The sequence below is a fragment of the Monodelphis domestica genome, chromosome 3, assembly GCF_027887165.1.
Source record: "Monodelphis domestica isolate mMonDom1 chromosome 3, mMonDom1.pri, whole genome shotgun sequence".
NCBI lineage: Eukaryota > Metazoa > Chordata > Mammalia > Didelphimorphia > Didelphidae > Monodelphis > Monodelphis domestica.
Window position 1 is genome coordinate 519,305,900 of NC_077229.1, and position 23,208 is coordinate 519,329,107.

Sequence of the window (23,208 nt, forward strand, 5' to 3'; positions counted from 1 at the left end):
TAAGGGCATAAAAACCTCACAAACCCAAAAAAGTAGAAATGCATCCTTTTCAGACCATAATGCAAATATAAATTAAACTTAATAAAGGCAGTGGAAAATCTCACATACATCATCAGCACTTCTATTTACAACCAATGAAGTCCAAAAGCAAGAGAAAGAAAAGGTGTAGCAGCCCAGCCCTAGACGTTGTGGGGAAGCAAGGAATGTGAGTGAGCACATGGCCATTATGTGCATGGCAATGAACTTTATTGCCAGCATGGCTGAAGTTTAGGCGCGAAACCTTGCTTTCCTGTGTCCCACTCACCTGAGGAGTAAAACCCCACCTTCACCTTGTCACAGGTTGTATTATCCAATAGGGGTACCCCAGATAACTCATCCATATGTATTGAGGTATCATATAACTGTTCAATATGTATTGAGCTGGCATGACTATAAATAAACCAGCTCCTCTAAGCTCCGCCCACTGGTTCAGGATTCCCGGGTCTGGCAAGTAGCAACTTCTCCCCTGTCCCTCTTCTCTATCTTTCTTACTAGGGCCTGGTCCTCAGACCAGGCCTGCCTTACTAAGGCCTGGTCATTAGTCCAGGCCTGCCTTACTTCCTCTCTTTCTCCTAATGCTATCTAGCATTATCTACCTCTTGTAGTTCCTAGTCTCCTTTCCATCTGCACTAGCTCTATCCTCTGACCGGTACGGTGTTAAAAGAGGATCATTGGGTGGTTTCAGCCTGAATATTCACACCCAGTGGTCGGAGCTTAGCTGTGGCTCATACAAATAATATTCGCCTACTGACTCGGTTACTCACATCTCTAAAGTCGGCCCGTTCACGCCCTTCGCGGGTAAAAAATCTCTTCTCTATCTCTATCCTCTCAAATTCTTCTCCCCCCCATTGCAGCCTCTTGCAGGCCGGGAGGTTGCATTCTGGCGCCCAGACGTGCCTAGGCCCTGCCCCTGGCATTTTCTCGTGGCATTCTACCTTTATTTCTCACAGCGGTTTGGGAGGGCGCGCCCCAACACGTGAAGGAATTCTTCAGGCACGCGTGAACGAAGCCAAAAGACGACTCCCTTCAGGTCTGGAAAAAGGAAGGTGAGTTGGTCTCAGAGATGGGTTTGACTATCTCCGCCCACGCAGGCTATATACGACTCCTCATGTCGTTAGTGGAACAGGGAGGTAGGAAGGTCTCCAAAGCGCAGATCAAAGCCTTGCTACAGGTGATTCAAAAGGCTTTCCCAGCCTTCCCAGCCAAGGGGACGCTAGAAGTTGCGCAATGGGACCTAATCGAACAGTCTTTAAAGGACTATCAAAAGGAAGGTAACAGAGTCAGGAAGACGGTATTTAACACCTGGTCAATTATCAGAACCATCCTAGAGGATTTAGCTACTAGTACCTATACTGCAGGGGAGAAGGAATTTCCACAGACTCAGGAATTAAAAAAGCAGGATTTCAAAGGCACTGCTCCTGAGGAGACTGATGGGGGAAGGGAAGGAGAGTGTTCAGAGTGGTCTAGGGATCCGCCAGAGGCCCCAGGCTATAGCTGGAAGAGGAGTAAAACAAAAGAGTCATTTGCAACTCCAAAGCTGTATCCTTCCTTAGACACTCTGACCCCTCCCCCTCCCACTCCTCCACCAGACTACGGGTTGGCTTCACGAGTCTCCCTCGTGGCCTCCCCACCCCCACCTTGCTCACCTGAAGTTTCTAAGCCTTATTCACCCAGGAATGAGCCGATCTCGCCTGCTCAAATAGGCAAGGAAGGCATTTCTGCTTTCCCAGTCAGGTATGTAGAGGACCCTGAGGATGCCAACAGACGCATTGCCCAGCATAAGCCCATAGACTGTAAGGTCTTGAAAATGCTCAGAAGCAGCGTAGTGAAAAACGGGGCAACCGCGCCATTCACACTAGCGCTCCTCAGTAACCTGGCTCAACAGACACTCACACCGGCTGACTGGTACCTGGCAGCCGAGTCCGCCCTCAGCGGAGGTGACTATTTGACCTGGAAACTGAAATTCCATGATCTATGTTCCCTGCAGGCCTCCGAGAACAGGCAGGCAGGAATCAATGTGCCCTTTGAACAATTGGTAGGGCAAGGAGAATTCGAACCAATTGCTAGGCAAATCGCAGCCACAGAGCAGATTTTTAACCAGATAGCCAGCGCGGCCACTAAGGCATGGAGAGCCCTACCCGGGAAGGATTCAGAGAGCTTGTATACAGAGATTATCCAAAAGCAGAACGAATCTTTCGCTGACTTTGTGGATAGGCTCAGTACAGAAGTCCGCAGACATATCCCTCACGAAGATGCAGCCAAGGTTCTCATTCGGGACCTTGCTTTTTTAAATGCTAATGAACAGGCCAGGACAGCTTTAGCTCCCATTAAAGCTACAGGGACCCTGACAGATTTTTTAAGAGCTTGCCAAGACATAGGCATGGGTGAGACACGAACTGTTTTAACAGTGAGTGAGCAGCAGGGAATGCTCACAGGGCATTGCCATGCATGCGGCAGGAAAGGTCACTATCGTAGAGCATGTCCAAATAGAAGACCAGGAAAGACTCCAGGTATCTGCCCCAAATGCAGAAAGGGCAGGCACTGGGCTACCACGTGCAGAGCTAGCAATAAGCGAAGTCTTCCCAACACAGGGTCTAACACCCAGTTAAACTAGACTTCGGGCCAGCCTTGAGCCCAGGAGCAAATCAGGGCAGGACCATGAGGTATTCTTTTCGTTTCCCTATTATAGCAACCGAAAGCATAGTATTGAAAGAGAACTCAGAACCTACTTGGATTCCAGCTAGCTTTCGTTTCCCAGTACCTCAAGGTGCTAAAGGGTTAATACTAGGCGACCCTGACCTCATTGCAAAGGGTTTAGAAATCTTTCCCACATTGTTTCAGGATAAGGAGACCAATGGGCTCCACATCCTGGCTGCTGCAAAGCCAGCATTTTGCATTTCAAAGGACAATAATCTAGCCTATCTGACCATATTCCCTGAGGCTGATTTCTCTCTAAAGAGCAAGCTTCAAAAAAGCAGCCTTGACTCCACAGCCCATGGATTGTTTTGGTCTCAAAAAGTGACTCAGGATAGGATGGTAATGTCTTTGTTTGTAGAAGACAGGGTTATATCAGGCATCCTGGACTCTGGAGCAGACATCTCGGTGATCTCTGCTACGGATTGGCCAGAGTCATGGGAAGTCATTGAACCTCACCAGAAGTTAATAGGCATAGGCACTCCTGAGCACATTCTCCAATCAGCGAATACTTTATCGTGGTCTGATAGTGAAGGACATAGAGGTACATTTAAACCTTATGTACTAGATATTGCCCAATCTCTGTGGGGCAGAGAGGTGATGTCCGCAATGAACATAACATTGACCACATCGGACAGACTGCACACGGAATTTGTGGGTGCGGCTAGCGTCGCTCCACTATTTGCTGACCCTATCACATGGTTAAGTTCCAAACCCATTTGGATTAACCAATGGCCTATATCTAAGGAGAAATTAGTACATTTAGAGGCCATAATACAGGAACAATTGAGATTAGGTCACATACGAGAATCAAACAGTCCCTGGAACACCCCGATTTTTCTGGTGCCAAAGAAGGCAGGGAAGTGGAGGCTAGTCCATGATCTTAGGAAGATCAATGAACAGCTAATGGACATGGGGACAAGGCAACCGGGATTACCTTCCCCGGGGCCGATTCCTATAAACTGGAAGCTGATAGTTATAGATTTGAAGGATTGTTTTTTCAATATCCGCCTGTCCCCACAAGATTGTCACAGATTTGCATTTTCTGTACCCTCAATAAATTATGGTACTCCTTTCAAAAGATTCGAATGGCTGTGCCTTCCACAAGGCATGCGTGTAAGCAGCTGTTTATGTCAGAAATATGTAGCACATGCATTAGAAAAGGTTAGACTTGAACACGTGAATTACCATATAATTCAATATGTAGATGATATTCTGTTAGCAGCGCCATCTAGTGGCGAAGTGGAGATATTGCTCGCAGACGCCACCAAAGCTTTAACGGCGGCGAATCTGGTGATCTCTAAGGAAAAGATTCAAACCACGCCCCCTTACAAGTACCTAGGAACACTAGTGTATGATCAAGAGATCCGTCCACAGAAAATTGAGATTCGTAGAGATTCCCTGAATACGTTGAATGATTTCCAGAAGTTATTAGGTGATATTAATTGGCTCAGACCTTTTCTAAAAATCTCTACAGGACAGTTAGAACACCTGTATGCCACTTTAAAGGGAGATGCTGCTTTAACATCCCCTAGAACACTGTCTCCCAAAGCGGAGGAGGAGTTAAAGGTAGTGGAAGAAGCGGTATCAAAAGCCAGAGTGTATAGAATTGATCCATCATTACCTTTAATAGCGTCTGTTCTACAGACCAGGTATACTCCCACAGGTGCTTTACATCAGGATCAACACATCATAGAATGGATTCACTTAGCCAATCAACAAACTAAATCCCTCACTAGCTATCTAGAACTTATCATTTTGCTGATAACTCAGATCAGAAAAAGGGCAAGACAATTAACTGGCATAGATCCTAGTACAATTCATGTGCCTATAACTAGAGAGCAAGTTCAGAATTTATTTGCACAGTCTTTGCCATGGCAAATTGCTTTTGCAGATTATACAGGACAGATAGATAATCACATTCCTGCTAATAAGATACTGCAGTTTGTAAAATTGACTCCTATTATTTTTCCAAGAATGACATCCATGCATCCTCTTGTAGATGCTGTGAACGTTTTTACAGATGCATCAAAACATGGGAGAGCAGGAGCTGTAGTCCAGGATAGTACAATGTTATTAGACACTACTTATGGCTCTCCACAAAAAGCTGAACTAGCTGCAGTTCGCAGTGTGCTAAGGGATGTAGTACAAGCTTGTAATATAATCTGTGATTCATTATATGTGGTTAATTTGGTTAATTCGCTGGAAACAGCAAAGATTAAACCTGTACCTGATGAGGAGTTATATCTCTTGTTCCGTACCACCCAGATGGTGATATGGCAGAGGCAGAACAAATTTTTTATAACACATATTCGTTCACATACTAACCTCCCTGGTCCTCTCTCGGAGGGAAACGCTAAGGTGGATACCTTAGTGGCATCTGCTTTTCAAGATGCAGTTAGATCACATTCTTTATTGCACCAAAATGCAAAATCTCTCAAATGCCAATTTGACATTACTAAAAGACAGGCACAGGAGATAATCCAGCAATGCAGCTCGTGTGCCCAGTTCTCCTCTACACCTCTTCCCCCAGGAGCTAATCCACGAGGACTCAAAGCTAACCAGCTTTGGCAGATGGACGTGACTCATTATGCTCCTTTTGGAAGGTGGAAGTATGTGCATGTGATAATTGACACATACTCAAGGGTCATATGGGCCACGGCACAAACGGGAGAAAAAGTTTCTCATGTCATTGCACACTTGCTGGAAGCATTTGCGCATTTGGGCATTCCAAGTCAGATAAAAACTGACAATGGTACTGCATACACCAGCAAAAGGTTTGCAGAATTTTGCAAACTGTGGAATATAAACCACAAAACTGGAATTCCAGGTAACTCCACTGGTCAAGCAATAGTGGAGAGAGCTAACAGGACTCTCAAGAACCAGATACAAAAACAAAAAGGAGAGTACCTGACAATTTATGAAGGTGATATCTCTAGACCCAAACCTATTATCCCTAACAAACTGTTAAGGATAGTACTTTTAACTCTCAATCATTTCTCCATCCCAGAAGGGCTGAATGCTACACCTATGCAGACGCATTTTGAGTGTCATGATACAATGGACACGGTGCAGCAGCCCTGGGTTTTTTGGAGACTGCCAGGAGACAAGGATTACAGAGGTCCGAACAGGCTAATAACGATGGGTCGAGGCTATGCTTGTGTTTCCACAGATAATGGAGAGATCTGGACTCCCAGTAAGCATCTCAAACCGTGGAAGGGACCGCTTCCAGATGCAAGGGGAGCAGAGGAACAGGCTCACCAGTCTAGCACCGCACCGGCTGCCCGAGACCAGGACGAGAAGCAGACGAGCATCGCTGCTGTCTCCAGTCAGCTACCTGATGGTCAAGCGCAGGGCACCGGGATCGAAGGCAACACTGGTGAATGCACGCACTCTGAACACTGACATTACATTTACTCTGATGACATTCACTATTTTGACTTTGCTGAACATCTGTCATGCTGAAGTCTACTGGTCCATCGTGCCCAAACCTCCTATTTTGAGAATGTTAACTTGGATGGACAAGCCCCCTCTGGTGTATGTTAACAACACGGACTGGCTACCACACCCTATTCTAGCCAAACGTGTTCCTCTAGAGTCTGAAGGGGCTCTGTACAATTATTCAGGATCTACTGTGTATCCTCCATTTTGTATGTCTTTTAGAAATTCGTTTATTGGTAATTCTTTCTGTGTACCACGCAGACAGCAAGCGTGGATTGTCAAAAATGCTACTGACAACAGTTATGTAGGGGTTGGCATGGGTGTGATAGGAATGGGAGATGAGTTAGCACGTAAGACGTTCCAACCTAAACACCCTGCTAACAAGTACCTATGTCCAAATCAGATAGGTACGGTACAAAAGGAGTTGCCATGGACAGATTGTTCTGTCCGAGTTCCCAGAAAGGTTAAGATGCCGGCAACCACAGACTTTAACATTTACAATTGGGCACCCAGGTTACGTTGTGGTCGCTCTGAACAACTGACACGGTTAGACAAATACACTGACTATGAGAAATGGCACATGCCATGTCAGAATTTTCAGAAAATTGAGGACTTACTAGAAGTAGACATGGCTGGTTCTAGACTTGCTATTGAAGCAGGTCCAATACAGAACACGCAGTGGAAGATAGTGGCTGCCACGCAGCCGATATACAAGTTTAAGGTCAAGGTGAAGAACTCAGGACTTGATCTTGAGTATGACAGTCACATCAATGTCACAGCATGTGTTTTTGCTCCTTATGTAATGCTAGTAGGTAACAACCTTCGAATTTTTAAAAATGACCAAGGTTTATATGAGATCAACTGCACAAAATGTCGACTACATCAATGCCTTAGTCCTAAACACCAAGATTCATATGTTGCTATCATGTATCATCCACCTTTAATGTGGGTACCTGTCAACTTGACAGAGACGTGGGCATCTACGCCTACTGTGCACATCATTCAAAAGGCATTTAACATGGTTATACATAGGTCCAAGAGAATGATCTTTGCAGTTGTAGGAGCCGTAGTCTCAGTAATTGCCATGATCACATCACTAACCACGGCAACATTGGCATTAACTTCCTCTATCCAGAACCATGAGTTCATACAGGAAGTGGTGTCTAACTCTTCCAAATTATGGCACACTCAGCAGAGTATTGACTTAGCTTACAGAGATGAGCTGGACAGTTTAAAAGATGCTGTGTTTTGGTTAGGTAAAGAGGTTGAAGCTTTACACACAAGGATTACTTATCCCTGTCATTACAATCAAACGGGTTATTGTATTACTCCGTTGCCATATGATAACGTGTCATATGAATGGCAACTGGTCGTTCAGCACATCAAGGGTGCTTGGGGAAGTCATAACAGCACCTTGGACATTATTAAGTTGCAACAGCAGATCAACAAATTAGACCAAATTGTATATGAGAATGAAGCTGCAAACATAGCTGCAAATTGGGAAGCAACTTTATCTTCCCTAGATCCCCAAAATTGGTTTGGTAGAGCTAATTTAACCAGCATTGGTACTATCATTTTATTCATATTATTGGCTATGGGTTTGATTATACTTTGCAGCAGAAGCTGTAAAAACAGAGCCTACATTCGAGGCATACTGCCAGAATTGGCACGGTCTTATCACACTAGGCAATTGGTGCCTGAAAATGTTGAATTGAACACAACCGTTTTATGAAAGACCAGAGTATCATGATACTTTACATTCCAATCTTTGATATATACTGAGAAGGTGAAGGCATGTTTGCTATGTCACACGTCTGTCCCTCCTGAATTGTTCAGAGAGGATGTTTTTTCTTTAAAGGAATCTCTCCCGCCACACAATCAAAAAGAAAAGGGAGAGGAATCTCATAGAGATCAGTATTTCTAAGAAATCTTACAGAGATCAGTATTTTGCTCTAAGATCAGTATTTATATTTTAGAGGACACTTTTTAAAGTCACTCTTGATTGATCAACCTTGATTTTTTCTTTTGCACTATTAAGGACAGAACTTTGAGTATAAAGAAGGTACTGTTAATGCTCTGATCCAGAATTATGAAGGTGCCAAGATTTCTAGAATTACAGTCACCTTACGGTCAGTAAGCATGAGAACATGACAGAAATTGTTAATTTTCAGTTGACCATTCTGGAGAGTGATGTCTGGTTGCATGCAACGGGAATCATGATGAATACCAGACAGCCTAAGCCACGGTGATGCATTTTCCATGTGAAATGGATGCTTGAGGTTGGGGAATGCAGAGACATAGTGCACTGACGCCCTCAGTCACTGGAGGTCCTGGCATCGTCCTTCCAACCAGTTTCTTAGGTGGCAGGCATCTGGCAGTGAGAGCGAATAGATCCCAAAGATGCAGAATCAGTTCAAGAGAAGGAAAGCATTTATCCTTCAGGTCCAGAGGAGGTCAGTTTTGCTAATCATGATGAGATCTGACAGCTTCTCATGGTTCTGACTGGTGAAGAGTGACGTAGTTAACTGAAGCACCTATCTTGTCAGACGGAGAACTTCTACCTCATGAAACCAGGATCAGTGTTATGGAAATTATTTTTCTCTTTGACATTTTATATTTTATATAATTATTTTGTTAAGCACATAGATAGAAAAAAGGTTCACACTTGATTTTTATATTTGAGTTTTATAATCGGGTTTGATTTTCTCACTGTGAATTGTTATGATTGTGCACCAGTGTGTTTATATTTAGCGTGTGTTGAGTTACATTTTGATATTACTCTATTCATTTGTGTGTCAAACAAAAAGGGGGAGATGTAGCAGCCCAGCCCTAGACGTTGTGGGGAAGCAAGGAATGTGAGTGAGCACATGGCCATTATGTGCATGGCAATGAACTTTATTGCCAGCATGGCTGAAGTTTAGGCGCGAAACCTTGCTTTCCTGTGTCCCACTCACCTGAGGAGTAAAACCCCACCTTCACCTTGTCACAGGTTGTATTATCCAATAGGGGTACCCCAGATAACTCATCCATATGTATTGAGGTATCATATAACTGTTCAATATGTATTGAGCTGGCATGACTATAAATAAACCAGCTCCTCTAAGCTCCGCCCACTGGTTCAGGATTCCCGGGTCTGGCAAGTAGCAACTTCTCCCCTGTCCCTCTTCTCTATCTTTCTTACTAGGGCCTGGTCCTCAGACCAGGCCTGCCTTACTAAGGCCTGGTCATTAGTCCAGGCCTGCCTTACTTCCTCTCTTTCTCCTAATGCTATCTAGCATTATCTACCTCTTGTAGTTCCTAGTCTCCTTTCCATCTGCACTAGCTCTATCCTCTGACCGGTACGGTGTTAAAAGAGGATCATTGGGTGGTTTCAGCCTGAATATTCACACCCAGTGGTCGGAGCTTAGCTGTGGCTCATACAAATAATATTCGCCTACTGACTCGGTTACTCACATCTCTAAAGTCGGCCCGTTCACGCCCTTCGCGGGTAAAAAATCTCTTCTCTATCTCTGTCCTCTCAAATTCTTCTCCCCCCCATTGCAGCCTCTTGCAGGCCGGGAGGTTGCAAAAGGAAATCAATTTAAAATAATAAATGGACACTATAAAATGACTATAGTCTACTTACCAATGCAAAATAATTTTTACACAAATAAAATCAGACCTAATAATTAATTACTCATGGACAAGCCCATAGCCAACAAAGGAAACAATGGAGTTTGATTGTGAATCAAAGCATGCCACTTTTCATTTTATTTCCTTCATGAGTTTTTTATCACATATGTGATATATGGCTTACTTCACACATGAAGGATCCAGAAATATGTATTGCATGATAGCACTGGTATAACCTATATCAGACTACTTATCACCTCAGGGGGGTGAAGGAGAGAGGGAGGAAAAGAATCTGAATTATAAAATGTCAGACAACAATTGGCAAAAATTATTTCTACATGTAATCAAAAGTTAATTGGAAACTAATCCTAAAGAGTGTCAAAGAAGAAATCACAGAAACAATCAATAATTTCCCTGAAGAGAATAAAAACAAAAAGACAACATTCCAAAATTTATAGGATTCTGTCAAAGCAATACTTAGGGGAAAACATAATGTTAAATGCTTAAAACAATAAAAAGGGGAAACAGCAGATCAATGAATTGGGCATGCAACAACAACAAAAAAAATGAAAAAGCACAAATTTTAAATCCCCAATTAAACTCCAAATTGGAACTCCTGAAAATCAAAGGAAATTAATATAAGTGAAAGTAAGAAAACCATTGAACTGTGTTAGAAGCAAATTTCTCTCTCCATTATGTCACCTTATTTTATTATTACTATTATTTTTTTTTGGCCTTGCCTAAGCTTTTTTTTTCCCTTTGGTCAATTTCAAACATTATTCCTTGATTACAAAAATCATATTCTATTCCTCCCTCCCCTCCCCCCGCCCTTCCCATAGCCAACGCGCAATTCCACTGGGTATTACTTGTGTTCTTGATCAAAACCTATTTCCATGTTGTTGTTTGCATTAGGATGTTCATTTAGAGTCTACATCCCCAGCCATATCCCTTCGACCCATGTATTCAAGCAGTTGTTTTTCTTCGGTTTTTCCTCTGGAGAGTATTTTTTTCTCGTAGATCCCTCCAAGTTGTTCAGGGTCACTGCATTGCCACTAATGGAGAAGTAAATTACATTCAATTGTGCTACAGTGTATCAGTCCCTGTGTACAATGTTCTCCTGGTTCTGCTCCTCTCACTCTGCATCACTTCCTGGAGGTTGTTCCAGTTCACATGGAATTCCTCCAGTTCATTATTCCTTTGAGCACAACAGTATTCCATCACCAACACATACCACAGTTTGTTCAGCCATTCCCCAATTGAAGGGCATCCCCTCATTTTCCAATTTTTGGCCACCACAAAGAGCACAGCTATGAATGTTCTTGTACAAATCCTTTTCCTTATCATCTCTTTGGGGTACAAACCCAGCAGTGCCATGGCTGGATCAAAGGGCAGACAGTCTTTAGCTCCCTTTGGGCATAGTTCCAAATTGCCCTCCAGAATGGTTGGATCAGTTCACAACTCCACCAGCAATGCATTAGTGTCCCATGTGTCGCCTTTTTTAACGTCATCTCTCAGTGACCTGGAGATCAAAGACTACTGAGTACATTCAGGTATAGATAAGCCCTCAGAGAAAGAAGTTAAAGATCCAAGGAACCAGTGAGGCAGGAAACTGATGTCACAGACTCTGCCCCTCTGGATGGCCCAGGCAAATGAAGAAGCTATGGCTGGTTCCTGAGATGTGACATATGAGAGCCAGTGGGTGGAGAAAAGAGCTTATAAGGTCAGATCAGAAGCCAGTCTGGGTGTTCTAGCTGGAGCATGGAGAGCCAAAGGAACCCTTGTCAGAGTTTAGCTAAAGGCTCATCATGGTGGCCAATAGATTATAAAGCTAAGCATCTCTCTATCTCTTTCCTACCTTTCCCTCTCTTTACTACTACTATTACTTTGATTTAATAAAGTTATTAAGCTACTATTGGCCTCATAATTTTAATTATTACAAATGATAAGTAAAACTAGGACCTAGCTTTATGAAAAAAAAATGACATGGTTTATTTGATTTTTTAAAAAAGAAAACCAAATTACCAGTATCAAAAATGAAAAAGAATGAAAAGGAAAAATGAATATATCATAAAAGATATAATTAAAGCAATTATTAGAGGCTAATTTACACAATTATATGACAATAAATCTGACAATATAAGTGAAACAAATGAATATTTACAAAAATATAAATTGCCTAGATTAACAGAAGAAGACACGGAATATTTAAATACATTTATCTCTGAAAAAGAAATTGAACAACCCATCAATGAGATCCCTAAGAAAATTATCACCAGAATATCAGTTCACAAGTGAATTCTACCAAACATTTAAAGAACAATTAATTCCAGTACTATATAAACTATCTGGGAAAACAGGCAAAGAAAGAGTCCTACAGAATTCCTTTTATAACAAAAATATGGTGCTGATACCTAAACCAGGAAGAGGGAAAACAGAGAAAGAAAACTATAGCCCAATATCCCTAATGAATATTGATGGAAAATTTTTAAATAAAATAATAATAAGATGATTACAGCAATATATGACGAAGATCATAACACTATGGGATTTTTACCAGGAATACAGGGCTGATTCAATATCAGAAAAATTATTAGCATAACTGACCATATCAATAAGAAAAATAACAAAAATCATATGATTATCTCAATAAATGCAGAAAAAGGATTTGACAAAATACAGCAATCATTCCTAATAAAAACACTAGAAAGCAATGGAATGAATGGAGCTTTCCTTAAAAGGATAAGTAGTATCTATCTAAAATCATCTGCAAACATTATCTGTTAATGGGAATAAACTAGAAGTCTTCCAAAAAAAGATCAGGAGTGAAACAAGGATGCACATTATCACCAATATTGTTTAATGTCCTAGAAATGGTAGGAATAGCAATAAGAAAAAGAAATTGAAGGAATCAGAATGGACAGTAAAGTAGCAAAACTATTTCTTTTTGCAGATAAAGTTGGAATATTTGGAAAATCTTAGATATTCAACTAAAAAACTAGTTGAAACAATTACAATTTTAGCAGAGTAGCAAGATATAAAAGAAATCCACATAAATCATCAGCATTTCTATATATGTAACTAGCAAAGTCCTGCAAAAAAAAATAAGATATAGTTCATTTAAAATAACTAAAGAAATCATGAAAAAAAATGCAAAGGAAGGAGGCCTTGCAGTCCCAGATCTCAAACTATATTACAAAGCAGTCGTTATCAAAACAATTTGGTACTGGCTAAGAGACAGAAAGGAGGATCAGTGGAATAGACTTGGCGTAAATGATCTTAGCAAAACAGTTTATGACAAACCCAAAGACCCCAGCTTTTGGTAAAAAATCCATTATTTGATAAAAACTGCTGGGAAAATTGGAAGACAGTGTGTGAGAGATTAGGTTTGGATCAACACCTCACACCCTACACCAAGATAAACTCAGAATGGGTGAATGGCTTGAACATAAAGAAGGAAACTATAAGCAAATTAGGTAAACACAGAATAGTATACATGTCAGACCTTTGGGAAGGGAAAGATTTTAAAACCAAGCAAGACATAGAAAGAATCACAAAATGTAAAATAAACAATTTTGACTACATCAAATTAAAAAGGTTTTGTACAAACAAAACCAATGTAACTAAAATCAGAAGGGAAGCAACAAAGTGGGAAACAATCTTCATAGAAACCTCTGACAAAGGTCTAGTTACTCAAATTTATAAAGAGCTAAATCAATTGTACAAAAAATCAAGCCATTCTCCAATTGATAAATGGGCAAGGGACATGAACAGGCAGTTCTCAACTGAAGAAATCAAAACTATTAACAAGCACATGAAGAAGTGTTCTAAAGCTCTTATAATCAGAGAAATGCAAATCAAAACAACTCTGAGGTATCACCTCACACCTAGCAGATTGGCCAACATGACAGCAAAGCAAAGTATTGAATGCTGGAGGGGGTGTGGCAAAATTGGGACATTAATTCATTGCTGGTGGAGTTGTGAATTGATCCAGCCATTCTGGAGGACAATTTGGAACTATAAAAGATTGTCTGCCTTTTGACCCAGCCATAGCACTGCTGGGTTTATACCCCAAAGAGATAATAAGGAAAAAGACTTGTACAAGAACATTCATAGCTGTGCTCTTTGTGGTGGCCAAAAATTGGAAAATGAGGGGATGCCCTTTGATTGGGGAATGGCTGAACACATTGTGGTATCTGTTGGTGGTGGAATACTATTGTGCTCAAAGCAATAATAAAGTGGAGGAATTCCATGTGAACTGGAACAACCTCCAGGAAGTGATGCAGAGTGACAGGAGCAGAACCAGGAAAACATTGTACACAGAGACTGATACATTGTGGTACAATCGAAGGTGATGGACTTCTCCATTAGTGGCAATGCAATGTCCCTGAACAATCTGCAGGGATCTAAAAAATACTATCCACAAGCAGAGGATAAACTGTGGGAGTAAAAACACCGATGAAAAGCAACTGCCTGACTACAGGGGTTGAGAGGATATGACTGAGGAGAGACTCTAAACGAACACTCTAATGCAAATACCAACAACATGGAAATGGGTTCGAGTCAAGAACACATGTGATACCCAGTAAAATTGTGCGTGGGCTGTGGGAGAGGTGGTGGGAGGGGGGAGGGAAGAAAAGAAAATGATCTTTGTTTCCAATGAATAATGTTTGGGAATGACCAAATAAAAATAAAATTAAAAAAATAAAAATAAAATAACTAAAGACAATAAATATAAAATACCTGAGAGTATACTTGCCAAGACAAACTCAGGGACTATACGAACATAATTATAAAATAATTTTTAAATGAATAAAATTAGATTTAAATAACTGAAGAAATATTCATTGTTCATGGGTGGACCCAATCAATATAATAAAAATGACAATTCAAGCCAAACTAGTCTATTTATTCAATGTCATTCCACTTAAATTACCAAAAAGTTATTTTATCCAGCTAGGAAAAAAAAATTCATTTGGAAGACTGAAAAGTCAAAAATGCCAAAGGAATTAATTTTTTTTTAAATGAGGGAGATCTAGCAGGACCAGTTCTTAAGCTGTATTATAAGGTGGTAACTATCAAAACTATATGGTTGTAGGCAGCTGGGTGGCTCAGTGGATTGAGAGGCAGGCCCAGAGATGGGAGGTCCTGGGTTCAAATTTGGCCTCAGACATCTCCAAGCTGTGTGACCCTGGGCAAGTCACTTAACTCCCACTGCCTAATCCTTGCCACTCTTCTGCCTTAGAACCAATACAGTGTTGATTCTAAAGCAGAAGGTAAGGGTTTAAAAAAAAAACACTATATGGTACTGGCTAAGAAATAGAATGGTGAATAGAATAGAGTAGAAATACAATAAACAGCAGTAAATGACTATGATAACCTTATGTTTGATAAATTGAAAGATTTAAGTTTTGGGGATAAGAATTCACTTTTTGGTAAAAATTGTTGAGAAAAATGGAAAGCCATCTGACAGAAACTAGGTGTGGACCATTTACCAAGATAGGCTGAAAAATGGATACATGATTTAGACATAAAAGGAACTTTCATAAGTAAATTAGACGAGCATGGAACATAATACCTATTAGATTTAAAGATAGGAAAAGAATTTATGAATTAACAATAGAGAGCATTGTGAAATATAAATGGATAATTTTGATATATTAAATTAAAAAGGGGTTGTACAAATAAAACTAATGTATCCAAGATTAGAAGGAAAGCAGCAAATCAGAGGGGAGGGAGATTTTTATGGACAATTTCCAGGATAAAGGCCTCATAGCTCAGATATATAGAATACTTTGTCAAATTTATAAAAATATAAGTCATTCTCCAAAATTAGTAAATGGTCAAAAGATATAAACAAGCAGCTTTTAAAGGAAGAAATTTTAAAAATTCAACTCGATTCAAAGTGAATTCCTGTTCTATTAGGAAGGAAAATAAGACATTTATGGTATTTTTCTAACATACCTTTTAAAATCAAGTTTAATGCCTTTATTGGTTTTCAAAACTTCGCTAAGCCACTCCCGGAGAGTATTATCACTGGTCATTTCAGGAGGATGAGCCATGATTGGCTGACCTTGTTCTGATTCGTCATAGGGAAGAAGAACATCTGCCTCTATCATGTGAGCACTACCTATTAAAACAAGCACAAAGAAAAGTTTTTTAAAAGAACCAAGAGCAAACATTATCATGAAAATCAAAGAAAAGGGAGTGGCTAGAAGAGAGTGATTGACAATGTCAAAGGCTATAGATAGGTTGAGAAGTTTGAGAGTTGAAAAAAGGTTATTAAATTTGGCAATTATCAGATCACTATAAGTCTCTATATAGTCTCTGATAAATGATAAGATGAGAAACCAGGTTGCAGAAGGCTTAGAATTAAGTAAGCGATGAAATGGAAGAAGAGAAAGTATAGCTAATTTGGAAAAATGTATAGCAAGTGTCTCCGATAAAAGCCTCATTTCTCAAATATATAAAAAACTGAGTCAAATTTGCAAGAAAACACAACATTCTCCACACTGAAAAATGGTGAAAAGATATGAACAGATCGTTCTCAGAGGAAGAAATTAAAACTATCCACAGTCATAAGAAAAAATGTTCCAAATCTCTTATTGGTTTGAGAAATGCAAATTAAACCCCTCTGAGATACTTCCTCCCACCTATCAGCTTGCTTGACATGACCAAAAAGGAAAGTGACAACTGCTGGAACGTGGGGAAATCGGGACCAATACGCTTTGGTAGAGTTGTGAATTGATACGCCACTCTGGAGAACGATATAGAGCGATGCCCAAGCGTCCTAAAACTAGGCTCCAGCAACATGAGGGAACGTGACCTACCTGTCCAAAACCATTTTGAGCAGCTCCTTTTTGGTGGCAAAGAACCGGAAGCTGCGGGCTTGTCCACCCCTTGGGGGATGGATGAACAAGTTGGGGGATACAGCTGCAATGGAATACTTCCTGCTCCATAAGGAATGGCAATCAGGATGAGTTCGGAAAAACCTGGAAAGACGTATGAACTGCTGCCAAGTGAAGTGAGCAGAGCCAGAAGAACAACGTGCGCAGTCACAGAAATAGGATATAAGGACCAACTGTGAAGGACTGACCCATCATCCGCTAAGCAAGTCTCCAAGGTAACCACAAGGGACTCATGATGAAAACCATCCCGAGCTAAAAACGGAACTGTTAGAGTCGGGGCAGATCAAGGCCCGCCATCTTTCACTTTATTATGGAAATCTGTACTGCATGAAAGTCCTGACATAATATTTATCAGACTACATACTGTCTGAGGGAGCAGGGGAAGAGAGGGAGGAGAAATCTGAATCCTAACATGTCAGAAAACTATTGTAAAAAATGATCACTGAATCATTAATTTTAAAAAAAATTTAAGCAAAATAGATGACTTTGCCAAGAGTCAAGAAGGAGAGGAAAGATATCGGAATGCAGAAGGGATTGTAGAATGATGTAAGAGCTTTTAAAGGATGCAACATGCATAAGTTTATTTGTGGGCAATGGATAAGGTACCGGTCAGTATTCAGAGAGAGACCAAGGATTGGAGAAGGAATGGGGATGACAGAGAGGAGCAATTTGCTGAAAATGACCGAGTGCGATGGGATCACGGATGCATTTCAAGGAATTTGCCTTCGCACGGAAAAGGTCCACCTCTTCCGGAGAAATAGAGGTGAAGGAGGAGTTAGTGGAGGAAGGCGTCTGAGGGATATGAAACGAGGAAGATCCAACATGGGTGGTGATTTAAGAGAAATACTATTTCCAGAGTCTGATTAAGGAGTCTGCCTCCACAAGGACAAGCATTATGACAAAAAAAAAATAGTATATCATCCAGATGTTTCCAAACATCTAGCTATAGATAGGCATCCAGGTTTTTTAACAAATTTTTGTTTCTCATACAGTTATTTCTTAATTATATAATTCCCATGTTATTTTGAATGTTAACAAAATGGAAGTTCCTTCTATAGCAATGGTATACTCTTACTTGGAACCAGAAAGAAAGCACAGAATCTTCTAATGCCTTTATAGCTCTATATTATTTCAGTACAACAGAAAATTTAATTGTGTTTTTTCACATAGTCAAAATTCATGCTTAAAAAATTTTATATTTTAAAAACTATTAAATCTGAGGCAATTAAAATAATATAGAGGGGGAAAGTAAACAGTAAAAAGAAGAACTGAATGATTATATGAATTGTATTAATTTTAAGATAGTCTTAAGATGATGGAATACTAAAATGTTACAGACATTTAACTGATTTCAAACTGTTTTGAAGTACAAAAAAGGTGTGACTCCCTGACCAACTGAGATCATTATGAGTGACTCTTTTATTAGTGAATCCTTTGGACAAGTATTATCTTATAACTAAATCAGCCTGATACACATGTTTATTATTTTATCAATCAATAAACTGGCAATGATAACTAAAATATGAAATATTAAGTGTATATTGTGCACAATGAAGGTTTGGTGGTGAAGAAGAAAGGAATGATGACTACCAGTTACTTTGTGGCTTAATGTGGAATGTAGTCACAGCTAGATGGGTGCATTTTAGTTCTTGCATAGAAAAAAATATTGCCCAAGAAATGCCTCTATGAGAGGTGGTAACTGTTCAAACAACTCATTGATTCTTTCATTTGATGTTGTTTTTTAAGCAATATTAAGTCTTAAGTAAAGGCACTGGGATAGGTACTGTAAGAAGTATAAAGGCAGTGTCTGACCTCATAAAGCTTGCAATCTAACAGGACTAGAAGAAAGAAAATGGCAACAAAACACGGCAAAACAAGGAAAATGTCATATAAATGTTACAAAGTGGTACTGAAGCTTAAAAGGGAGGCTTATCACCTTCCACTGGAGTGATTAAAAAATAGACAATTCCTTTGTGATAAGGTTTATTTTACAAACAAAAAATGAAATTCAAAAAGAATTTTCTGAAATTTGTTACTTAGAATATAATCTTATGCTGTTGTTTCTTGCATCATTCTATCACTTTAAAAACAGATTTTTTTTTAACAGATTAGAATTTAAAACTCAAATATGTGCTTACTTTTTAGTGCTTCTTTCATCTGTGACTTATGATTAGCTGCATGATACCAGATGATTTCAGCTCCATCTTCTGATTTAATCTGGTTATTTTTAAGGAAATATTCAAATATGTCCTCACTCCAAAATCCTAAAATAAAAATATTCAAATTTAAGTGAATTGAAGATAAGGAGGTCCAAGCACAAAATTCAGAATTAGAGAAATTGGGTTTGGGTCTGGTTCTGGCATTTATTTACTGTCTAGATAGTCTGGTTGATTGATGGTCATTTAACTTCTCTGACCCTCAAATTCCTCATACTTACACTACTCACCTTACAAGGCTGGATTTAAGGAAGCAGTCTCTCTAAACCAAAAGGGGCTAAAAAAGTAAGCTATTGTTCCTAATCATAAATCTCCTTTCTTTTTGGTCTTAAACAAAAAGATATATTGAGGAAAATAAAAGGCAATTAAGTGGGAGAAAGGTCAAACAAACAAATAAAAAGAAAGAAAAGAAAATGATGCTGGGAATATTTTTAAATGAAAATGATCAATGGGAACATAAAAAAAGTTTGTTTTTTAAAACCTTACCTTCTTCAACTTTAAGACAGAAGAAGGGTAAGTGCTGAGGATTAAGTGATTTGCCCAGGGTCACATGGCTAGGAAGTGTCTGAGGCCAGATTTGAACCTAGGCCTAACACTCTATCCACTTTTCTACCTGGCTGCCACCATAAGAGTTTTAATAATAAATAGAAAAAAGTGAAAAGCAGTAAACAAAAGAGAATGTGTTGATGGGGTATGATAATAAAACTGAACGGGAAGAACCAGTAGTCAGTCACTTTCCTTATAAAGTACTGCTTTTTCTACTATAAATCTGAATTGTGAGAAATGACTACTCCAGGAGTAGCTAAGGATATCTGAGGATGGATGTAATTTTTTTTTTTTGGCTTTCTGTCCTAGTAACAACTCTTAGATAAATGAATAAAGGATGGGGAAAAAAGGATTAAGTGACACATCCAGGGTCATTTTTTAACAAAAGAAATTTATACGGTCATATTAAAGCTTAGAGAGATCTTAAAGACCTTAATCTAGAGCAACCATTTTATAGAAGAAATGGAGGCTAGATTGGTTCAGTAATTTCCCCAAGTTAACAGAGAAAACAGTTTGCAAAGCTGGAAGCGGAACCACGGTACTCTAGTTCCAAATCAGAACTCAAAAGTTTTACACTTTGGAAATATTTTAACAGCTGCACAAAGGAAAAACTGGAATAGGGAAGAGTTTGGAGGGAGAAGAACCAATTAAATAAGAAAATTATTCAATAGTACAGTTAATGAAGGATAACAGTAGCAATATGAAAGGAGACAAACAAAAATAACTTCTGGAGCATTGACAACATATTACTGGACTGAGAAGGGGCCAGTTAGGGAAAGGGATGAGTCAAAGGAAATTCCTCAAGGAATCTTTTATCTTAGTTAATAGCTGAAGAGAGGCCATTTAGAAGGGCCAGAGTGGTGAATTTGGAAAATGCTCAACTCTGCAAATCACTTGTTTGGGATCTTAGTGTCCTCACCGGTAAAATTACTCTAGATGACCTCTAACATCGATACCAATTCTGTATTTATGATATGGTTTAATCATTTTAGTCATGCCTGACTCTTTGTGATCCTATTTAGTTTGTTTATTTCTAAGCAAAGATACTTTAAGTGGTTTGCCATTTTCTTCTCCATTACATTTTACAAATTAGGAAACTGAGGCAAACGGGGTTAAGTGACATGTCCAGGGTCACACACTTGCACACTTCCCCAGTCTGAAGCCCCCACAGCGCTTTGACTATAAATGCTTAACTAGTATATAAATGATATATACCTAACCTATACGGACTTAGCTATGAAGAGATGATGTGCGCATACACGGATATAGTCTTATTCCTTCCTTACAGCCCAAGTTCCTAGAGAACAAAAACGGTTTCATTCATTTTGTTTGTATCGCCAGCACTTGGCAGGAGGCCAGACATAGGATGCGCTTAATAAATTCGTGACTAATTGATCTGAGGAGAGGTTTGGGAGGTAAATTAGTATCTGTCTCCTCACTTTAGAAAGACAAAAATAGACAAGAGTTACACTTCTGGAAACTTCCTGACGACTTCCCAGGGAACGTTCCTTCATCCTAACCCTCATCTCAGCCGGTAAAGTTCCAGCCTCCCCCAGACCATCTCCCCCTAGCTGCGAGAAAGCTCTTTAGTCAAGGTCGGAGGCAAAAAGTCTCGCGAGATTCCTCAAGATTCGAGGTAGGGGGAAGTGGTAGGCCCTGTGGGTGTGTTCTTGGCTTGGCAAGGCGTGAGGGGGCGAAAGCGGAACCAGATGGCCTCCACCTTTCCACCAATCTCACGAGTTGCCAAGAAGCCCCAATCTCGGAGTCCTGAGACCCCCTAGCCCAAGCAAAGGGACTAAAAAGCAAGCTACGCTTACCCGAAGTCCCAACAACTGTTGCCATGGTGACGAAATATGGCTCAGCTCGCGCAGGCGCAGAAAGATAATGAACGCTCCCTCGGTTGGCCAGGAGGGGCAGAAGCGGAATGCTCTTCGTTTGAAAATGAGGCCGGCCGGGATTATTGCATTACGTATTCCGCACGCCTGCCCTGGCTCCTCCTCCCGAGAACGCTTCCTTAACCGAAACCGGAAATGGGTCTGGGAGTCGGTATTTGCTCTTAAGAGGTGGGGAAGGGGTCGGAGAGAACCGACTGCAAGTTAGGAAAATTGAGGACGGGATAAAGATAAAAACATGGCTGTTTCCTCACAACCCCGCGAGGTAGGTTGTGCACATATTACTTTGTCTTTGATAGGTGAGAAAGTTGAAGTTCATAAAGCGTAAGTTGAACTTCCCTTGGCCACACTCTTAAGGGCCCATCCCAGTCCATGACCGCGGTTCGATACACGTTATTTCTCATCCCTTTTAAAGATGTCACCAAGCACCCAAGCGCGTAGGATACCACGAGATAAAACGTAGTGCCCGCCCTTGGAGCTTCCATTACAACAGACTGCATACAAACAAGATGTACGAGGAGTAAATTGAAGATAACTCACTGGGGGGGAGAGAGGCTTCTCATGGGTGGGACTTTGGGAACTTGAAGCTGGAGGCAGCGGAGGGGAGCATCCCAGACCTAGGGGACTGCCAAGAAAAACACCTGCAGGTGGAAGTCTATGGGACTAGCCAGGAGGCCAGTGCCTGAATGGTAGTTATGTGGAAAGGGAGGCAAAGGGTAAAAATACTGGAAAGAGAAAGGCCAGGTGTGGGTGGCTTTAAAAGACATCTGATCCTGGGGCTAACACGTCACTGAGTTTTTGTTGAATAGAACATTTTTGTGGTAACACACTTAAGATAATTTTGGGAGCCAAGTGGAGGAAGGACTAGAGGGGAGAGCCGCGACAGAGAAAGCAATCCACAGATTACTTCAATAGTCCGGATGTGGGCAGTGGATAAAGTGCCAGATGAGTCAGGAAGTCTCATCTTTCTGAGTTCAAACCCAGTTTCAGACACGAGTCACTTCACCCTGTTTGCCTCCTTTCCTCATCTGGAAGATGAGCTGGAGAAGGAAAGGGCAAACCACTCCAGTATCTTCACCAGGTCATGAAGGATCGGACATGGAAGGGGGTCCGGTCCGGTACCAGGCGGTGCCAGCGTCAGAGAAAGGAGCCCATAAGAGATCTTAAAGGCAGACTCCACAGGTCATGGCAAGAGGCTGGCTACGTGTAGAAGCAGAGAGGCTTGTGGGGAATGAAGCTTAGCTTGTGGGCCCAGGGGGTGGGCACCGCAGTGCTCTCCACAGTAACAGGGCGGAGTAGATGATGAGCGTTAATTTTGGACAGTTCACTGTTGCTTTGGTTTGATGCAGAGCTTCCACTAGAACTCCAGAGCCTCATTTTTTTAACTTATCAGGACGAAATACTGGCAAGTCATTGGACTAGATATCCATTATAAGCAAGGGCCTGTGTCCAAATACTGCCTTATATCTGCATTCTAACAGTATTCGCTTAGTGTTTGTGTGGCATCTGGCACTTAGGAAGGGCTCCATAAATACACTGATAGAGGTACTTCAGTTTCCCCGAACATCGTACCAGGTCCTGTCATTTCGCCCATATAGGAGTCAAGACTAGTGCAGAGCCACGCAGGCTGAAGGGGAGTCCTTCCTTTAAAAGCAGCCTGACCCAGGACTCTGCGGACCCCTTGCTTTCACCTCAGGCAAGGCGGATCTCCCTCACTTCCCAGCACTTTGCCCATTATTGATACACAAATTAGCATTGCTTTTGCTCAGACAGGGCAGACAGCATACTTATCCCAAGACGCCACTCAGCGCCCCCGTCTCACATGGTGGACTGGCCAGGCCGAAGCTCCTTTTCCTGACCACC

General features: G+C 40.8%; 1 protein-coding gene and 1 long non-coding RNA gene across 8 annotated transcripts in view; one reads left to right on the forward strand and one right to left on the reverse strand.

Moving 5' to 3' along the window:
* The window catches only part of PARP8 (poly(ADP-ribose) polymerase family member 8), a 454,001-nt gene extending 432,600 nt beyond the window's left edge, over positions 1-21,401 (reverse strand). Inside the window, exons 1-4 of one of the 6 annotated variants that reach the window (XM_056824928.1) lie at positions 20,923-21,023; positions 20,674-20,750; positions 18,830-18,955; positions 15,748-15,913 (exon numbers count right to left, since the gene is read on the reverse strand). In XM_056824928.1, the coding sequence (XP_056680906.1) occupies positions 15,748-15,913; positions 18,830-18,848 (185 nt within the window). In that variant the 5' untranslated portion in view covers positions 18,849-18,955; positions 20,674-20,750; positions 20,923-21,023. The other 5 variants (XM_056824924.1, XM_056824925.1, XM_056824927.1 and 2 more) reach the window with 5 other exon arrangements.
* A 71-nt stretch (positions 21,402-21,472) lies between these two features.
* The window catches only part of LOC130458547 (uncharacterized), a 39,373-nt gene continuing 37,637 nt past the window's right edge, over positions 21,473-23,208 (forward strand). Inside the window, exon 1 of one of the 2 annotated variants that reach the window (XR_008917954.1) lies at positions 21,473-21,610. This is a non-coding gene — a long non-coding RNA (uncharacterized LOC130458547). The remainder of the gene's footprint in view (positions 21,611-23,208) is intronic. The other variant, XR_008917955.1, reaches the window with a different exon arrangement.